The sequence below is a fragment of the Callithrix jacchus genome, chromosome 4 (genome assembly GCF_049354715.1).
Source record: "Callithrix jacchus isolate 240 chromosome 4, calJac240_pri, whole genome shotgun sequence".
NCBI lineage: Eukaryota > Metazoa > Chordata > Mammalia > Primates > Cebidae > Callithrix > Callithrix jacchus.
The window spans coordinates 134,066,365-134,084,453 of NC_133505.1; the positions used below are offsets into that span (position 1 = coordinate 134,066,365).

At 35.7% G+C, this 18,089-nt stretch overlaps 1 protein-coding gene across 1 annotated transcript in view; it reads right to left on the reverse strand.

Annotated features, from left to right (window-relative positions):
- MTCL3 (MTCL family member 3) overlaps positions 1 to 18,089 on the reverse strand; it is a 66,133-nt gene that overhangs the window by 42,490 nt on the left and 5,554 nt on the right. Inside the window, exon 4 of the mRNA XM_035296650.3 lies at positions 17,159 to 17,317. Within this exon, the coding sequence (XP_035152541.2) occupies positions 17,159 to 17,317 (159 nt within the window). The remainder of the gene's footprint in view (positions 1 to 17,158; positions 17,318 to 18,089) is intronic.

The following is an 18,089-nucleotide window of genomic DNA, read 5'->3' on the forward strand; positions in this document are numbered from 1 at the left end:
ACATGAGAGCAACTTAAGAGCTACACATATAGTAGTGCCTTAATGAATAATAAATAAGTACCTGGGGGAAGTACATGCATGTACACAGAGCATGAGATATCACTGCCATAGGAATAAAATATTCCATGTATTAATGAAGTTAAGGAAACTAATCAAAGACGAACCAGATTTATTTCCTAAAGTATTTTTTTTTTAAAGAAAATTTACCCTATTCATGTTGTTACTCAAATGGACAGAATTCTGAGTTAATATAGCATGAAGCTATCATTTACTTCTGATTAAAATATATCTGAAGGCAAAGACAAAAATGTAAACATAGTAATACCAAAAACTAAGGTGGTAGTGAAACATTTACCAGAATCTGAGAAAATTTTACTTTTAACAATAACATCAGAGGAATTCAAACAAGAAAAATAAGCTGTCTAATAAATGGCTTTCAATGTCTGAAACAGAAGGATTGGACATGAAGACCAGTAAAAACTAGACATCCTGTTTCTTAAAAGGTTAAATATAAATTTGCCAAATGACCCAGCAATTCCTTAGGTATATACCCAAGAGAAGTAAAAATGTATATCCACAAAGCATTTGCACAATAATACTCCTAGCAGCATTCCTCATAATAACCAAAAATTGGAAACAACCCAAAATTCCATCTACTGGTGAATGAATAGATAACATATGATATCAGCACAATGGAATATTTGGCAATTTACAAAAGGAATAAACTACTGATACATGATATGACACAGATGAACTTGAAAAACACTATGGTAAGTAAAAGAAGCCAAATCTAAGAGACCACATACAGTATAATTCCATTTATATGAAATGTCTAGAAAAGATAAATTTATAGATTAATGGAGTAGATTTAGTGGTTGCCTGGAGGTAGCCAAAGGGAAGGAAGAAATAGGAATTAACAAGAAATGGGCATGAAACTCTTGCTACTATAGTAATGAAAACATGCTAAAACTGATTTATGGTCATTGTTGCACAACTTGGAAATTTACTACAAATCACTGGATTGTACTGTTGGAGTAAATTAATTATTTTATATGTAAAATGTATTTCAATAAAGTTATTAAAAAATCAGTCAGCCAGATAAAACTTCTGCATTCCAATCCTGTTTTCCTCAATACATGCATAAGTATTCCTAGACAGAGTCTTGCTCTGTCGCCTAGGCTGGAGTGCAATGGTGCGATCTCAGCTCACTGCAACCTCCGCCTCTTGGGTTCAAGCAATTCTCCTGCCTCAGCTTCCTAAGTAGCTGGGATTATGGGTATGCACCACCACGCCAGGCTAAATTTTTTTGTATTTTTAGTAGAGGCGGGGTTTCACCATGTTGGCCAGGCTGATCTCGAACTCCTTACCTCGGGTGATCTGTCTGCCTCGGCCTCCTAACGTGCTGAGATTTCAGGCTGCATAAGTATTGCACAGACAATACTGTAGCTCTCTTGTTGTTAAATTTTCAAACAAGTTGGAATTATGCAAGGAAAAAGAGCTAGGTGACTGGCTGTGCAATGAATCATGAGATATATTCTTGTCTCATCCAAACCTTCAGCGGAAGAAACATAGGTAGAAAAGGCTTGGGAGTACCCATGTTGAGGTTTATTGTTTTTCATATACTAAAGGTAGGTAAAGAACAACTACAAGCTGCTTCAAATATTTCTAAGCTATGTCTCTCAGAGTCAGTGCTTCTGAGTGCTGTAGTAGCCGCCTTTCCTGCTTTAGTCAAACAAGCCAGAACTAGCTGAATGTTTGCCATCATCAGTAATTGAGCTGGAATTGTGCAGGTCAAGCTGTTCTATACCTTTGGCTCCAAGAAGGGGTAAATAATGGCCAGTAGACAGTGAGAGGGACTAAGGAAAAAGCCATACAGTGAGTATCTAAAGAATCTATAAAGAATGCTTGACATTCAATGATGATATTTTCTAAGAGAAAGAAAAAAGGAGAAAAGAAGATAAAATTGCATTGAGTCAAAGCAATTCAATGGGGAAAGGATAGTTTTTTCAACAAATGGTGCTGGGGCAATTAGAGATCCACATGCAAAAAGATGAATTTAGACCCCCCCCAACTCACTCTACACATGAACATAACTCAAATTGGATTGTAGATCTGAATGTAAGAGCTAAATCTATAACAGTCTTAGGGGAATCTGTTTTCACATTGCTGACAGAATAAAATACTAAAAATGAAAAGTCTTAGGGGAAAAAACACACACACTGAAGTGAATCTTCCTGTAGGTTTGGCAAAGATTTCTTAGATGTGACAGCAGAAGTGTAAGTGATAAAACAAAAAAACATATAAAAATTGTACTGCATCAAAATGGAAAACTTTTGCACTTCAAAAGTTGCTATTAAGAAAGTAAAAAGACAGACTTAAGAAGAAAACATTTTCAAATTATACATCTGAATAATAGACATATCCAGAATACAGAGAGAGCTTAAATTGGAACTCAAAAATAAGTAGACAATCCAGTTAAAAATGGGCTAAACATTCTGAATAGACATTGCATAAAATAAAATATATGTGTGGAAAATAAGCAGATGAAAAGATACTCAACATCCTTAGGGAAACAAGTTAAAACCACAATGATGTATCATTTGAGGCCGAGTAGGTTAACTATAATACAAAAGATACACAATCAGTATTGACGAGAATGTGGAGAAAGTGAAACCTTCATCCATTGCTGGTGGGAATGTAAAGTGGTACAGCCCCCTTGGAAAACATTTGGCAGTTTCTTTAAAAAAATTAAACACAAATTCACCATATGACCTCCAAATCTAATCTTAGCTATCTACCCAAGAGAAATGGAAACATATATCCATCCACACAGAAACTTGTGTATGTGTTTATAACAGCATTATTTATAAAATGAGAAAATATCCAATGTCCAAAAACTGCTGAATGAATAAACAAAATGTGGTATATACATACAATTAAATATTATCTGAAAATAAAAAGAAATGAATTACTGATACATGCTACAGGGATGAACCTCAAAAACACTGCTCTCAGTGAAAGAAGCCAGTACAAAAGGTGGCGTAGTTTATGATTGTAATTATATGAAATATTCAGAAAATAAAAACTACAAATTCCAAAAATAGACTAGTAGCTGACTGGGGTTAGAGCTAAGAACGGAAGGTGACTGCAAATGGGCATGAGAGATCTTTATGAAGTGATAGAAATGTCCTAAATCGGCCAGGCTCATGCCTGTAATCTCAGCACTTTGCGAGGCACAGGCAGGCGGATCACTTGAGATAGGGTGTTCGAGAACAGACTAACCAACATGGAGAAACCCCATCTCTACTAAAAATTTGAAATTAGCCAGGCATGGTGGCACATGCCTGTAATATCCGCTACTCGGGTCACTGAGGCAGGAGAATCACTTAAACCCGGGAGATGGAGGTTGCTGTGAGCTAAGATCACGCCATTACACTCCAGCCTGGGCAACAAGAGGGAAACTCCAACTCAAAAAAAAGGAAAGAAATGTCCTAAATTTGGGTTATAGTGATGGTTGCATAACTCTGCCTATTTACTAAAAACCATTAAATTGTACAATTAAGTGAATTTATGCTATGTAGATTGATTATACCTTAAAGCTGTAAAAGTAAAATGCATCGGATGGTTTAAGAAGTCAGCTTAAAAAAGGAAAAGGGCCCTCAAATATTTGTGAAAACTATTTGCTATGAGAAATAGATGAAAGCTTTAGAAAATACTGTATTCTTAAAAAGATAACAAAGATGGCCTCTATGAACGAACAAGAATGTCATAAAAGGAGATTAAGCTCTGAAGACTAGGAAGCTGTCAGGAATAAGAAAACTAGAAAAGGTCACTAAAATTCAATGCAAGAATTAAATTTTCCACTGATGGCTTTAAGAAGCACAACTGACGTGACAGAAAATGGATTCAATAATATTGAAAATAAACTTGATCATTGTCTAAGGCCACAGCGGAAAAGGATTAAAATATGAAAGAATGAGAAGGTAGTAGTAAGGAATACAAAGAGAAGAAAATGCTAAGAAGAAAAAATAAGCACAAATGATTATCAAATCTATAATACAAGAAAGTTTTTTCTGAAATAATGGATAAACAAGTATTAATTTTCAGAGTAAAGGGTCTGTATGTTCTGGATATGTTATAAACAAAGACCATCACCTAGATATGCCCAGGCAATATTTCTGAACTGAGTATTCTTCTTTAGCTACCCAGATTCATTCTTGATCCTTCTCTGCCCTGCTCTGTGTTCCAGGAGGCTGACCTTTGCAAACTTTACCCAGACTCCCTCCCACCAGTTGACTCCTCCTTGGGTTTGGCCAATAGAAAGCACTGGCAGGCACGCTGACACTGACGGATGGAAGGTGAGAGAAGAGATGGTTCAGAGTATCTCTCCTCACTTCCTTTTACAACACAGTTTTAGGCAGTAGCTAAGTCCCCTTCCGGTGATAGATCCCACCGGGAGGACCCTATTCCACGGTTAGTTTTCACTGGCCTCTATAAAACTATTTCCTTAGCTATGTCTTCATTTCTAGGGGTGGTGATGGTTTCCAAGAGTTGCTAGTTTTTTTCTCAATGCCTTGCCAGGCCTGTTTTCTTTCCATAATCCTGCCTACATCACTGTGAGTAATAATCTCTTTTCATTTGAGCCATCTTGGGTGAATTCTGTTTCCCACTGGGGAACTCAGATTAATATAAATGAGGAATAAAAATATACATAAATATGAAGAAAAGGAATCAAAGTCAGACTGATCTGATATTTCTCCATTGCAAAATGAATCCCAGGGCTAATATATAATAAGACAGAATTTTATTTGACTCAGTAATTCCATTCTGCCTTTCCTGTGTGAAATCAACCAAAGGCTATTTTCAAGAGTACTAAGGTTCAGAAAATATTATCTTTTTCCTGAAAAATAATGTCAAGTATTAGCTAATCAATGAAAGATTATTTAAAACTATGATCTCGGAATTGTAGAAGTTGTAGTTTAAAATCATTGATAGCATTAAATTGTTTAAATACATATAATTTTTAAAGTATTTATTTTTTTAACTTTAATTTTAAGTTCAGGTGTACATGCACAAGTGTGTTACTTGTATTATGGGGATTTGTTGTACAGATTGTTACATCACCCAGGTATTAAGCCTAGTGCCCATTAGTTGTTTTTCCAGATCTTCTCCCTTCTCCCACCTTTCACCTTCCCACAGGCTTTAAAATGGAAAATATACAGTATAACAATGAAACATTTAGTAGTAATAATTTTAGTCTATAATCTCACATGAAATAAACAAAGACCAAGCCATAGTGTAAGGAGTTAAACTAACTGAAAGAATTTTTAGTTTTATTTTTAGAGGGAATATTACTCTGTTACCAGGCTGGAGTGCAATGGTGCAATCTCAGCTCACTGCAACCTCCACATCCCGGGTTCAAGTGATTCTCCTGCCTCAGCCTCCCAAGTAGCTGGGACTACAGGCACGTGCCACCACGCCCAGATAATTTCTGTATTTGTAGTAGAGACAGGGGTTTCACCATGCTGGCCAGGATGATCTTGATCTTCTGACCTCCTGATCTGCCCGCCTTGGCCTCCCAAAGTGCTGGGATTACAGGCATGAGCCACTGTTCCCACTAAGAATTTTTAAGTTTCATTTTTGATTTTGGTAATTGGGAAAATTGAGAATTGTACATGTATTACAAAATAAAGTTAACACTAGTAGAATTAAAAATAGGATAACGACTTTCAGAATGATTGTAGAACATAATTATTCTAATTTAAACTTAGCCATACGGCTAAATGAATAAACCCAATAGCTATATTTTACCCTTGAAAGATAATACTTTCCATATAACAAATCTTCCTAAATACACACAGATGGATCACTTGATAAAGTTCTATCAAAATTTTTCTTTTCTTCCATATGCAAAGAGGCAGTGGATACAACTACATACTAACATATTAGTTGCTCATTATGTACCTGAATAAATAAGCAATTGCTCTATTATTTCTACTATTATTCAAAGTTCTTGGCTAATGTAATGGTAAGAAGCTCTTACTTTGAGAAGGAAAGAAAAAATTAACAGTTAATTGTATTAACTACTTACCCCCATGATTAATTGACTAGACAAATTTAAACAGCTGAGCTAGCCAGTAGATCAATGTAAAATACTTTGAATTTTTAATTTTAAGTGCTTCTAAGTTGAATCATGCAGAATATAAATGGCCCAATTAAGTGAAATATATAAATATAAAATGGAAAATGTCAGGAAAAAGGTTAAATGAAAACTTCAAATGTCATTTACCATCTGGATAAAGATCAGTTTAACTGACCCTGAAATGTAAAAATGGAATTAGAACAGAAGCATCAAATAAATAATTATATTTCCATTCAAATTCAGTCAAGCCTAAGATCTTCAAGATATAACTGAAATTTTAGCTGGAAAAATACTTTCCAATATGCAGTAAAATTGCACATTATATTTACCCAAAAGTAATACCACAAGCATTTGAAAACAAAAGAACTGAGTAAATTATAATTTGAGAAGCTAAAGATGAGCTTCTATGACAGCAATCTTATCTTTCTAAAAACTCTTCTCTTGCCCAAACATTTATTGGTAATTTTTATATGTATCACTGTGTGTGTGTGTGTGTGTGTGTGTGTATTAAATAGAAATACGGTTCTTAAATTCAGAGAATATTAAATTTAGCTGTGGAGTCAATAAAAACTACAATGTAATCTAAATTATTTTATGCTTGACCTCTTTTGATCCAAGAACAGTCCTCTTTCTCTGCTACTGTGTTTCTTTGTAGGAAGCATATTAATCCAGCAGCAAGGTAGGGAGAGACATTTAACAGGACAAATCAGCATAGTCAGCCCTGTTTTCCTGCTAATGAATGCAGTGGCAGGTAATGCAGCCAGATTATCTCCCTGTTCATCAAAACATTTGCAAATGTGAGCTAATGGATCATGAAGCAGTAAGGACTAAATACAGGCCTAGTGGAAGAAGCAATGGGCCAGATGGAAGAAGTCAGCATGGCTTTATAATGAAGTAAGATTTAAAGGGGAATTTCAGAGAGTAATAGACATTCAAGAAAAAATGGAAAGCAAAATCATTTCAAAGTTCTGTAGAAAAACGCTGAGGTCCTGGATAGCTCTAAAATTGTATTGTCATAGACTTCAAAATTATTCCTAGGAATTGTCTTAATCAGCTAACCTAGAACTATGTGGTAATAATAGCAATAGCATCTGATAGGGTACCTTACAATTTATAAAGCACTTTCACACATTTTATCTTATGTTACCCTTGTGAATAGACTGGATAGGAAAAATATTTATTTTCCTTTAAAAGGTGATTAAATTGAGAGTCAGCTATTATGTGACTTATCTGAAGTAGCATAGCTATTACATTTGTAAAAAGTGAGATAGAATTGACATACCTGAAAACATTTTTCTAGCCCTATGTTTCTAGTATTTTCTCCAAAGATTCCCTTTCTGTGAGATGAAATGGATTTTTCTCTACATCCACCTTGTAAGTCTTCTCTCAGTGTTTACTCAAAACATTCTCTAATAGATCCTAGAGTATGAGAGAGGATTATAGATTCTAGGAATACTGAGGTTCCTAAAGAGAGTAGGTTATTCGTGGGTCAGGAAGAACATGAGAGTGGCAGTGGAGGGGCAGCCTGAGTCCTTGTAGTGAAGCCACGCAGCACTGACTACTGGAGATCACTCGTTGGAGGCAGACTGACTTAGTTGTAGGCCTGGCCTGCTAACTGGTGACATTAACCTCTCTGAGCCTGGGAGTTTTCATCTCTAAAATGAGACTATTAACAACATAATTATACATAAACTATCTGGTTCAGTCACTGGCATGTAATTAGCACTCAACAAGTGGCTACTGAGCTGCTGCAGCCCTGGGGTCATTTTCCATATCTCTCCAGCCAAATTAACTGCTAAATTGATTGTCTCAGACATTGAAGATATAAAGCAAATTCCACTGAATAGTCTTTGGGAATGACAGGATCTGCAGTCTTCTCTTACTCCTTAAACCCGCATTTTACATTTTGTCACCAAAGCACAAAGCAGTTAAACTGCAGAGCTGATGCCCAAGATGTCAGAGTTCTCTTCTTGTTTTGGGGTGTCTGTCCTCATTCCCTTTCTCAAGAATCAAACGGGAACTTGTTTCAGAGAAGGCTTATTGTTTCTGGGGGATAACTGGAATTTGAGAGATGCATAGCAGAGGACTAGAAGTTTCTAGAAAGTTGCAAGATCTTGGGAGACCTCTATTTCTGGAAGTGGGGTGAGCCTGGAGTTACCTATCTACTTCCTTTTCATTGTGTTTGCATTGCACTAAGCACCATGGAAAGAGTCCTGGTTCACAGTCACTTTTTTTTTTCTACAAAATTGGGCATGAAATACCTTGCTTAATTACCATTTATTCTCTTTTCAAAATTTCTTACTGTTTATCAACTTTTTTTTTGCCCTGTTCTCTTCTGTTTTTTTGTGGACACAATAACATGGACTCAGTCTTTAGTCTCAGGGAGTTTACAGTCAAATGCAGGAATAAAGTTATATACAAATTAGGCAAGAAATAATTGTTGTAATATTAGAGAAGAAGGTGGTCTCATTGCCTATGTATATGCTGGCTACTGAACTTGATGCTGGGGGTGCCACAGTGACCAACACAAGAGGGGTACTTGTCCTCTTAGAAGTCACAGTCTGGTTGGTCTCGTGAGGACTTCATGAGAAGTATTTGGTATAGAGATGTGTATGTGCAGCTATAGTCGAAGTACAACCTGTATGAGGCTGTGTTTCCTATTAGAAAATAATTAACTTGTGGGCAAGTACTACCCACCTGGTGACATTATCTGTTATTCCTCATACATAAAATATATCAGCTTTATAAATATTTACCAAGTGAAAGTCAGATCCAAGTTTATATGTTTTTAGTTTTATGTAAAAGGCTAAGACAGAAATAAGATGTTATTTCTGCCACTACTTGGAGCAAGGCCATTCACAGGCAGCCAAGGGTGGTCACGGTAGAAGGGAGTGGTGAAGAACAGTCCCAAAGCCTGAATGCACCTCATGGACTACTTGAGTTAAATCTGTGCCCTGAGAATGTCTTAACGAAGGGATTGAGGTTGTTTAATTGGGGTCTTTTCTGCATGAGTTTGATGTTCATCACACATACAAGGGCCAAGTAACCTCAAAAAATTTTATTATGCTCTTGGAAATATAAAGACTTGCAGCTTCAGAAAACATCAGAGAAGTCATGGGGAATAAAAATAAATTTCAAGAATAACAACATACAAACATTTGGATGTTTAACTGAGGATCAGGGCTCATTAACTCAATGGCCACACTCTGTGGTAAGGGCCTGGCAGCCTTCCAGGTGTAGGGAGCAGGGGCAGATTTCATCTTAAGAATTGTATGGTTGCCGGGTGCAGTGGCTCACGCCTATAATCCCAGCACTTTGGGAGGCCGAGGCGGGTGGATCACAAGGTCAAGAGATCAAGAGGTCGAGACCATCTGGTCAACAAGGTGAAACCCCGTCTCTACTAAAAATACAAAAATTAGCTGGGCATGGTGGTGCACGCCTGTAGTCCCAGCTACTTGGGAGGCTGAGGCAGGAGAATTGCTTGAACCCAGAAGGTGGAGGTTGCGGTGAGCTGAGATCGTGCCATGGCACTCACTCCAGTCTGGGTAACAACAGCGAAACTCCGTCTCAAAAAAAGAAAAAAGTATGGTTAAAAACCCCACTTTGAGACTTTCTGCAGAAATTAGAATGTTTAGGTGCCATCATTAAACACATTGGTTTATTTACTGGAGTAGATGATGAATTCTTTGGTTACCACATTGTCTTTGTAGCTTCCAAGAGTGTGGAGCTAAGGCCACATCAAAGGGCATGGCTGGATTATTAGGGCGGTTCAACTTGTACTCATCCCCACATATTACATCTTCAGTTGTAATTTCTACAGCACTAACACAGGCCCTGAATGCTGAATAGCAATAGAGAGATAATTGTAGGTCTTACTTCTTGTGTTGAAAATAGAATCAACCTAAATGCCGATCAATCAATTATAGACTGGATAAAGAAAATGTGGTACATATACACCATGGAATACTATGCAGCCATAAAAAGAAAGAGATCACATTCTTTTCATGGATATGACTGGAGTTGGAGGCCATTATCCTTAGCAAACTAATGCAGGAACAGAAAACCAAATATTGGTTGTTCTTACTTACAATGATGAGAATACCTGGACACATTGAGGGGAGCAACACTCACTGGGGCCTTTCAGAGGATGGAGAGTAGGAGGAGGGAGAGGATCAGGAAAAATAACTAATGGGCACTAGGCTTAATACTGGGGTGATGAAATAATCTGTACAACAAACCCCCATGACACAAGTTTACCTATGTAACAAACTTGCACTTGTACCCCTAAACTTAAAATAAAAGTTAAAAAACTCAAGACACATGTTCCTCCAATGTCCATTTTTATCACTTAAAAAACGTTTATCTGGAAAAAAAACTTCCAGTAGGGACCTTCAGTGGGTGCAAACTTGGAGTTTAATGCAATGCTTTGCCATCTATATCTTTATATCCTCTGTGTTATCTACACAGCCACACTACACCAGGCATTCAAGAAATACCTATTGACTGACTATATAAAAAAATAATTACAGTATTTAAATAATAGTAATGACACTGAATTTTATACCTGACTATGAAACTTTCAGGGAGAACAGAGATGGATAACTGACAAAGTAGAAAATGATACCTTTATAGGAAGCTTTGAGAGCACTTGATTTAATTTCTGCATTAATATATTACAAACCTGAGGCCTATAAATTTTAATTTATTTACTCAAGGTCATAGATAATGACAAATAAGGTCTCAAAACTAGTTTCTAGACTCCATGATAAATGTGCTTTTTAACAATCACACTCAAATTCACAGCTAATAAAGAAATGACAATTTTATTTTCTGTAAAATTTTAACTCATAGTTTGTTGATTCTGTAGAAAAGACCTGTCAAGTATTTAGAAAGCTCATTTATCCATGATGGTTGCCATGTAAGGTCTGTGTATAACTGCAACACTTTGTTGTACTAGATTGGTTTTCTTCATGATTGTCCCAGAGGCCTCACATAAAACTCAGTGTTGCTTCTGTATCTGGTAACAGCTAAGAAAGAATTGCTTTCAATATTTAGTCCCAAGCCTTGAGTCATACTAAACCAAGAACTGTTTCATAACAATGTACATCCTTCAGATTAAGTTTTTCTTCATCTTCCCAGCATTTTTACCTAATTTTTAAATCCCTGTTTCAATAGTTTTATGGTTTCATTGTAAACCATCTCAAATACTCTTTTAAGGTAGGTTGCATACAGAAGTCAGAGAAGTAAACAACACTTCAATAACTATGTAAGCAATGTACTTCTATGGAGATACTTAACATGGGTAAATTGCTAATCTTACAGGGGTGAGTCCCTCAAAGTTCAGCCTGGAACCCTTGGACCAAGTTAAACTGGCCTCTAAGAGTTCAGGGGTTGAAGATTTAACTCATAAATATGCTTCATCAGCAAAGGCAACAAAAATGTAAATACACATCTATTAAACAATGTTACGAAGCCCATTACAGAGCAAACATCCAAATCAATAGATATTTGAGATGGGAACTAGAAATGTACTCAGTAGGAGATGCTTAATCAGGTAAAAACCTGTATTTGTTCAGCAGTTTACAGTTTCAGGAATATGAAGTGCAAAATTTCAGCCAAGAAAGAAACTGGAATCTGATCAACAATGTGGGGGTGTGTAATGCTGTCCTGTATTTTTATGTAAACAACAAGAAATTTGAAGTTTATAGTGAAAGCTCAAGATATTGCACAAAAAAATCCACCAATTTCTGATCTGTGTACTACTTTGCTTCTGATGGGGGCTTGGCATCTGGGTAAAAAGAGTCATTTACATGCAACTGAATATTAAAGATCATTTCAGAGTGCTTGCAACTGTATATCTAATTTCATTAAAAATCCAATAAGGCTCATAATTCCTAAATAAATACATCTTTAAAAATGCATTCATAACACATGGTGACTTCCTGGAAGACAAGCTTTTCTGTGCTTACCTGACACTCTTGTTTTTAATTTAGTCTCATTCCTGCCTATGTTACTTGACAAACTATTGGCTCTGAGAAGATATGACTAAAATTATAGTGTTTAATTTATGCATCTAAATATATTTATGGCCATTTCACTTAAAAATATCAATTACTGCTTTTTGTTTTAAAATGTTAAGTAAACTACCAAAACCAAGGGAAGATATTTGTAAGAAACTGTCTCTTGAGTTGCTTCTTCACTGATTTGTCACTCAACATTTCTTTTTCACATTTTATTATTTAGGTAAACATGCCCTGTTAGAACCAAGTGTAGTTAGGATCAGTTCTTTATTATACATAAGAAAATAAATAGGTAATTGTAAATATGTAGTACAAGAATTTGCCTATTAAAGTGGTCCATTTGAAGGGAATCTGGGTATATAAATATACTCTCAAAGGACTCTAAAATACAAAAAAAAACAGAGATGCTGTTAAAATTTATAGTACTAATTATTTTTGTGTTCTAGAATGAAAGTTCATTGTAATAGATAGACTCTATTATACTAAGTGCACAAAAAATAAAAGTCCCAAGATAGATGGTGCTATTTCAGTAGGCCAGTTAAGACTGGAAAAGTTAAGAAAATTATTATCTTTTAAGAATCTTGTGTATGCGTGAGGTATGAGACAATATAAAGGGCACAGATTCTGAAAAGAAAAAAGATCTGATAAACAGTTCTCATCATCATCATCTTACTCTTTCTTTTCTTTGTTCCTCTGTTGGTTAATTCTTTGCTCAAATGTCTGTTATCAACACTTCACCAAGCACCAGACCTTAAAAGTGACATGAGATGACCCCTCTTCTCTTGAGGATTACAAGGAGTTTCAAAGCTTTAAAAACAGTTCACTGCTAAAGCAGCAGAACCACATGACAGACGGTGATCCTCAATTTAACTGGAACAAAAACTCACCCCTCACAGAGAATGCATTGTCTAGACCCTCCTCCACAACTACACTTTATCCTATTTGTGCATGAACCCATTCTGGCATTCAAAGAGCTAGTTGTTGTTTGCATGAAATAACTAACAAAAACCTCTGTCTCTTTGATCATTTGCAATGTTGAAAGATAGAATGCCATTTTCTACGGGTTACAGAAAGGTAAAGGCAGTCTTCTACAGCAAGAAAGCATACTGTTAGTAGCAATCAATGTTTTATAAGTGGGATGAAAATGATACTAAAATTCAAGGGCAGCATTCGAAGAGGTTCCTCTTGTTTGCCTTTGGTGAAATATCAACTATCTCAGTACAAGCAATGAGATGCAGTAGATGTAGCTACTTTCTTCCATCCTGCCTCTACTCAATTCTTCTTACTCCCAGGTGCCTACTCCATCCTCTCAGGGGGAGAAGATAGGCAGATATGAGGAGGTGCATAAGACCCTGTGCAGCAACCAATCCTGAGACCAATTGGTCAATACTCTTGAAGCTACTTAAATTCTTAGTAAACAGTTCCAAATTCTAGCAGATGGTTTATTGGTCTCAGTGGTGCTGTTCAACATCTATATGACTCCATGAAAAGATCTATAATCTTGGAATTAGAGGATTGCTTCTCTTGAGTATATTCTATTTAGTATTTTATGATTTTACTCTATAACTAGTGTCTTTTCTCTTCTTGGAGAGATTGGCCTTGTTCTACTTTTCTCCTTTAAAACAATGAAACAAAGCGATGACAATTCTTCACTTAACAAGTTAAGCAAGTTGTTTAACACTCACCAAAGGCTTGAATATGTTTCCATTTTGCAACCAATGAAGCAGATGGTTAACTGAAGTTGTGGCAAGTCATCCAAGGGAAAATTTACAACTCTTATCCACAGAGTAAGCCAGTTATTACTGCAGCTCAGTTTTAATATTTATCTTCTTAGAGGATCATAAAAATCACTGTTGCAAAAATCTTATCTGAATGAACCATTTCTGATTTCTAAACATATTGTTAAACTACTTTTTCTATTTCTGACATTTTTCCGAACACTATGAAGGTCAACCTCAAATGAGTAATTACAGAGCACTGATACCAGAATATTATTTGGTTTTCCTTTATTACATTTAGTATCCTCCAGATCTTTATCTTCCACTCTCTCCCTTCCTCTGTTTTTCTGTTTCTGTTTCCCACCACCTATCACATTCTCAAACCGTGAATGCCATTTTCCTAATAAAGGGTTACTTAAAGACTGATATTCTGCATATAAGCTCCTATATTATTTTTACTTTTATTGTTGTATTTCTTAATCAGGCATTGGCATTTGTTTTTTTATAACTCCAAGGAGAATTAAATTACCTCTTTGGTATGAACATATCTACCCACACTGCTTGGTGCTGGAACAGCATTTTCCCAACCCAGAATTAGAGCCCCGAAGGAGGAAATAGTCACAGGAAAGAGTGTGAGCAAAAGACTCAAGGAAGTGCATCTTTGCAATCTCCTGAGGACATTCCCAAGTTCTACCCCTTCCTCCTAGTGGCCAGATTATTTTGGCTTTTATTATAAGATGGGAGAAATCCCACCATTCTGGCTAATGGATAGACAGTCTATGAATATTTTCCCCTTTAATGGATGTACAATGAAAATCAGAAAGCTTTTATGCCATTCTTAAGTACAGTTTTTAGATATCCACCTGAAACATTCACATGACACCAAATTACAAGGCATTTCTTTTTTTATCTCTGGTAATCAAGCGAAGTTTGTTGGTACTTGAATGTTTTAAATTGTGTAAACAAGGAATATGAGAGAACACAAGTAAGTTATCAACAGGAAATGGAGCCTATGAGACTGACAATGAACTCTTTGCTTTCTCACAGGAAGCTATTAGATTGTTGCTGCTGTGGGTTGAATTCTGTTCTCTCCTTCTACCCTCCCTGTCGAATTCACATACTGAAGTCCTAACCCCTAGTTTCTCAGGATGTAATCTTATTTAGAGATAGGGTCTTTACAGAGGTAATCAAATTAAAATGAGGGCCAGGCATGGTGGCTCATGCCTGTAATCCCAGTTCTTAGAGAGGCAGAGGCTGGAGAATATCTTGAGCCCAGGCAGGTCAAATGAGGTCCTTAGGGTAAACCCTAATCTAATATCACTGGTATCCTTACAAGAAGGGGGAGTCTGGAAACAGACAGCTACAGGGAGAATGCCATGTGAACATGAAGATGGTCATCTACAAGCCAAAGAGGGAGGCCTGGAACAGATCCTGCCTTCACAGCCCTCAGAAAGAAGCAGGCCTACCAACACCTTGATTCCAGACTTCTAGATTCCAGAATTGTGAGACAATATATTTTTTTGCTGTTTAAGTCATCCAGTTTTTGGTGTTTTGTTACAGCAATCCTAGAGAATTGATACAGCTACGTATTACTTTTTTTTTCTCTAAATGAAAGTCAATTTTTGACACGTCTTCAACTGTACATTTTTGCTGAAGAAATATATACTTATATCTATATTAATTTCATGTCTGATCTCTTAACTTTAGGAACTTTAGGAAAAAAAAATCTCTGCCATTCCTTAAATGGCAATGCCCTGAATTTCATGAGAAAAGTCTTATATACTATCAAAGGTGTCGAGAAAAATCAAAAACGACCTTCACAGTTTAGAACTGGATAAAAGTAGACAAGTCGAAGTTACAAGCCTCTTAAAGTCACCCAGTTACAAGTGAAAATAGATCACACAGCTCCCAGTCTCTATGTTTTTCTACTATAGCATGGAGTGACTCCTAGCAGTAGCCAAGGATTTCATATTATTAAAATAATAATTTTTTACTATTTCATCATGTTAAAAAATAGTTTAAAGTCAGGATAATATAAGTAAACAGATCACAAAAAATAGTTTACTCCACTGAAACTGTATTCCGCAAAGTCCTAACACATATTCTTAGACTGTTGATATTTTCACTATTACATGGTAGATATATTTTTGTACCATTTTGAGATAAGCACAACAATGACAGGTGAGTCAATACCTCAGTTAGTCTGTGGAACAATTAGGATTTTCTTTAGAATTCTGCTCATCCAAGCAGAGGAAATTGTTCACAAGACAACTTGTGTGTTTGCTAATTCTCAAGTTGCATTGTACATGTTCAGGTAGCTATCAAAGAAAAGTATAATTTAATTCTAATTAAATTGCTATTTATCTTAAAGTGAATTATTTCCTGATAGATGTTTCTGTCTCTTTACTCCTCCATTTCTTTATCCTGATTCTGTTCTTTGAGAAGACTCACGGTATATGTGTTTGGAATCTTCAAAGAGCTAACATGATGGAGAACTTTGACTCTTCTTCCCTAAAGGGTAGAACTGAGATGACCTGGCTAATATTACAATGTAAATATATCTAATGTAAAAAAAAAAGAAGAAAATCTTTAAACAGAGCTATAATATAAAATAATTATATAATTAGCTACTCTGAAAGATGTTCAGGGATTGTCACTGGTGATATTCTAAGCATTAGACCATTGTGGGAAAGGGTGGCTTAGCTATAGAAAGAATTCAAGTAATGACTGAATTAGACCAAATGGACCTTATAGTCTTTTCCATCCTAAAAATTCATGGTTCTATGAACTCAATGTAAAAAAAAAAGAAGAAAATCTTTAAACAGAGCTATAATATAAAATAATTATATAATTAGCTACTCTGAAAGATGTTCAGGGATTGTCACTGGTGATATTCTAAGCATTAAATTCATCTCATGGGGCTAATTATTCCCCTCAACAATCACAAGGCTCATTCCTTCACACTCTTGACACCCTTTGCATTTAGTATGCTGTGTAATTTACTTAATTAACATACATTTAGAAGACACAGAGATGAAACACAGAGATCAGTCAAAGCTCATCATACATGTTAATTTAGATACACTGTTTAGATCAGAATCTCATTTGTTGTTGTTACTCATTTATAAGTATGAAATCATGTATTTTTACTATTTGGGTGAGAGTAAAAAATTGTCCTGCCATCACAAAAGAAATTTTTAATAGTCATATTAGTCCTTGGGATTCTTTTCTAAATGGCTAAAAGTACATAGTACACCATGAAATAATCAAATACTAACCTCTTTCATTTTTTCCAGTTCATTCTGTAAAGCCTGCTTTGCAATTTCAACTTCTATGAGCTGTTGCCTCAGTTTCTCATTTTCATCTTCTGTTGTTGTTCTTTTTTCTTCCACATTTTCTAATTCATGATGAAGTCTCACAGATACATCCTTTGCAACCTGAATTAAGGTGTTCGAAACAATAAAATACAATTAATGACAATATAATGAGGGCTAAAATTTTATTCCTATTGAAAGCATTAAGATCCAGTATTTATATGATGTTTACCATATGTAAGGCATTACTCTACAAACTATACATATAAGCCCTTCACATATATCTATAATTTAACCCTACAAAAATCCTATGAGATAGGTACTATTATTACTCCTATTTTGTAGATGAGGACACTGAGTCTCAGAGAAGTCAAGGTCACACAGCTAACAAGTAGACACTGACAGGCTAAGAAGCCTGGCAATCTGGCTCTAAATTTTGTTCCCGTAACTTCTGCACTACCCTGTGGTAACAAATGTTCTATTGCATTTTATCACATGTAAAGAAATTTCACAAATGTCCCTTACTTCAACAAAACAATGAGGTAGATGTTTCCATTATAATCTATGTTAAAGAATGAAAAATTGAAGTTTTTACAAGTAGTGGATTGGGCTTGAATTTCACTCTTATAACTAGAATTCCATTTGCTTAATTTTAGGAAACATTTTAGTACTTGATATTATTATTTTTTGAATGACTGCATTTTTGCTTGATTTGAGATTATCCTGGAAATTCTAGGGTTTGGAAGAAAATTGGAGCAGTATAGTGTAGAGGCTTAGGACACAGGTTGTGATTTTGGACTGGGTGGACAGTGAGTCTGGCACCTACTGTTTTCCAGGCCTGGGCACTTAACCTCCATAAAAGGTGTAGCTTCTGCACCTGTAAAATTGTTACTTA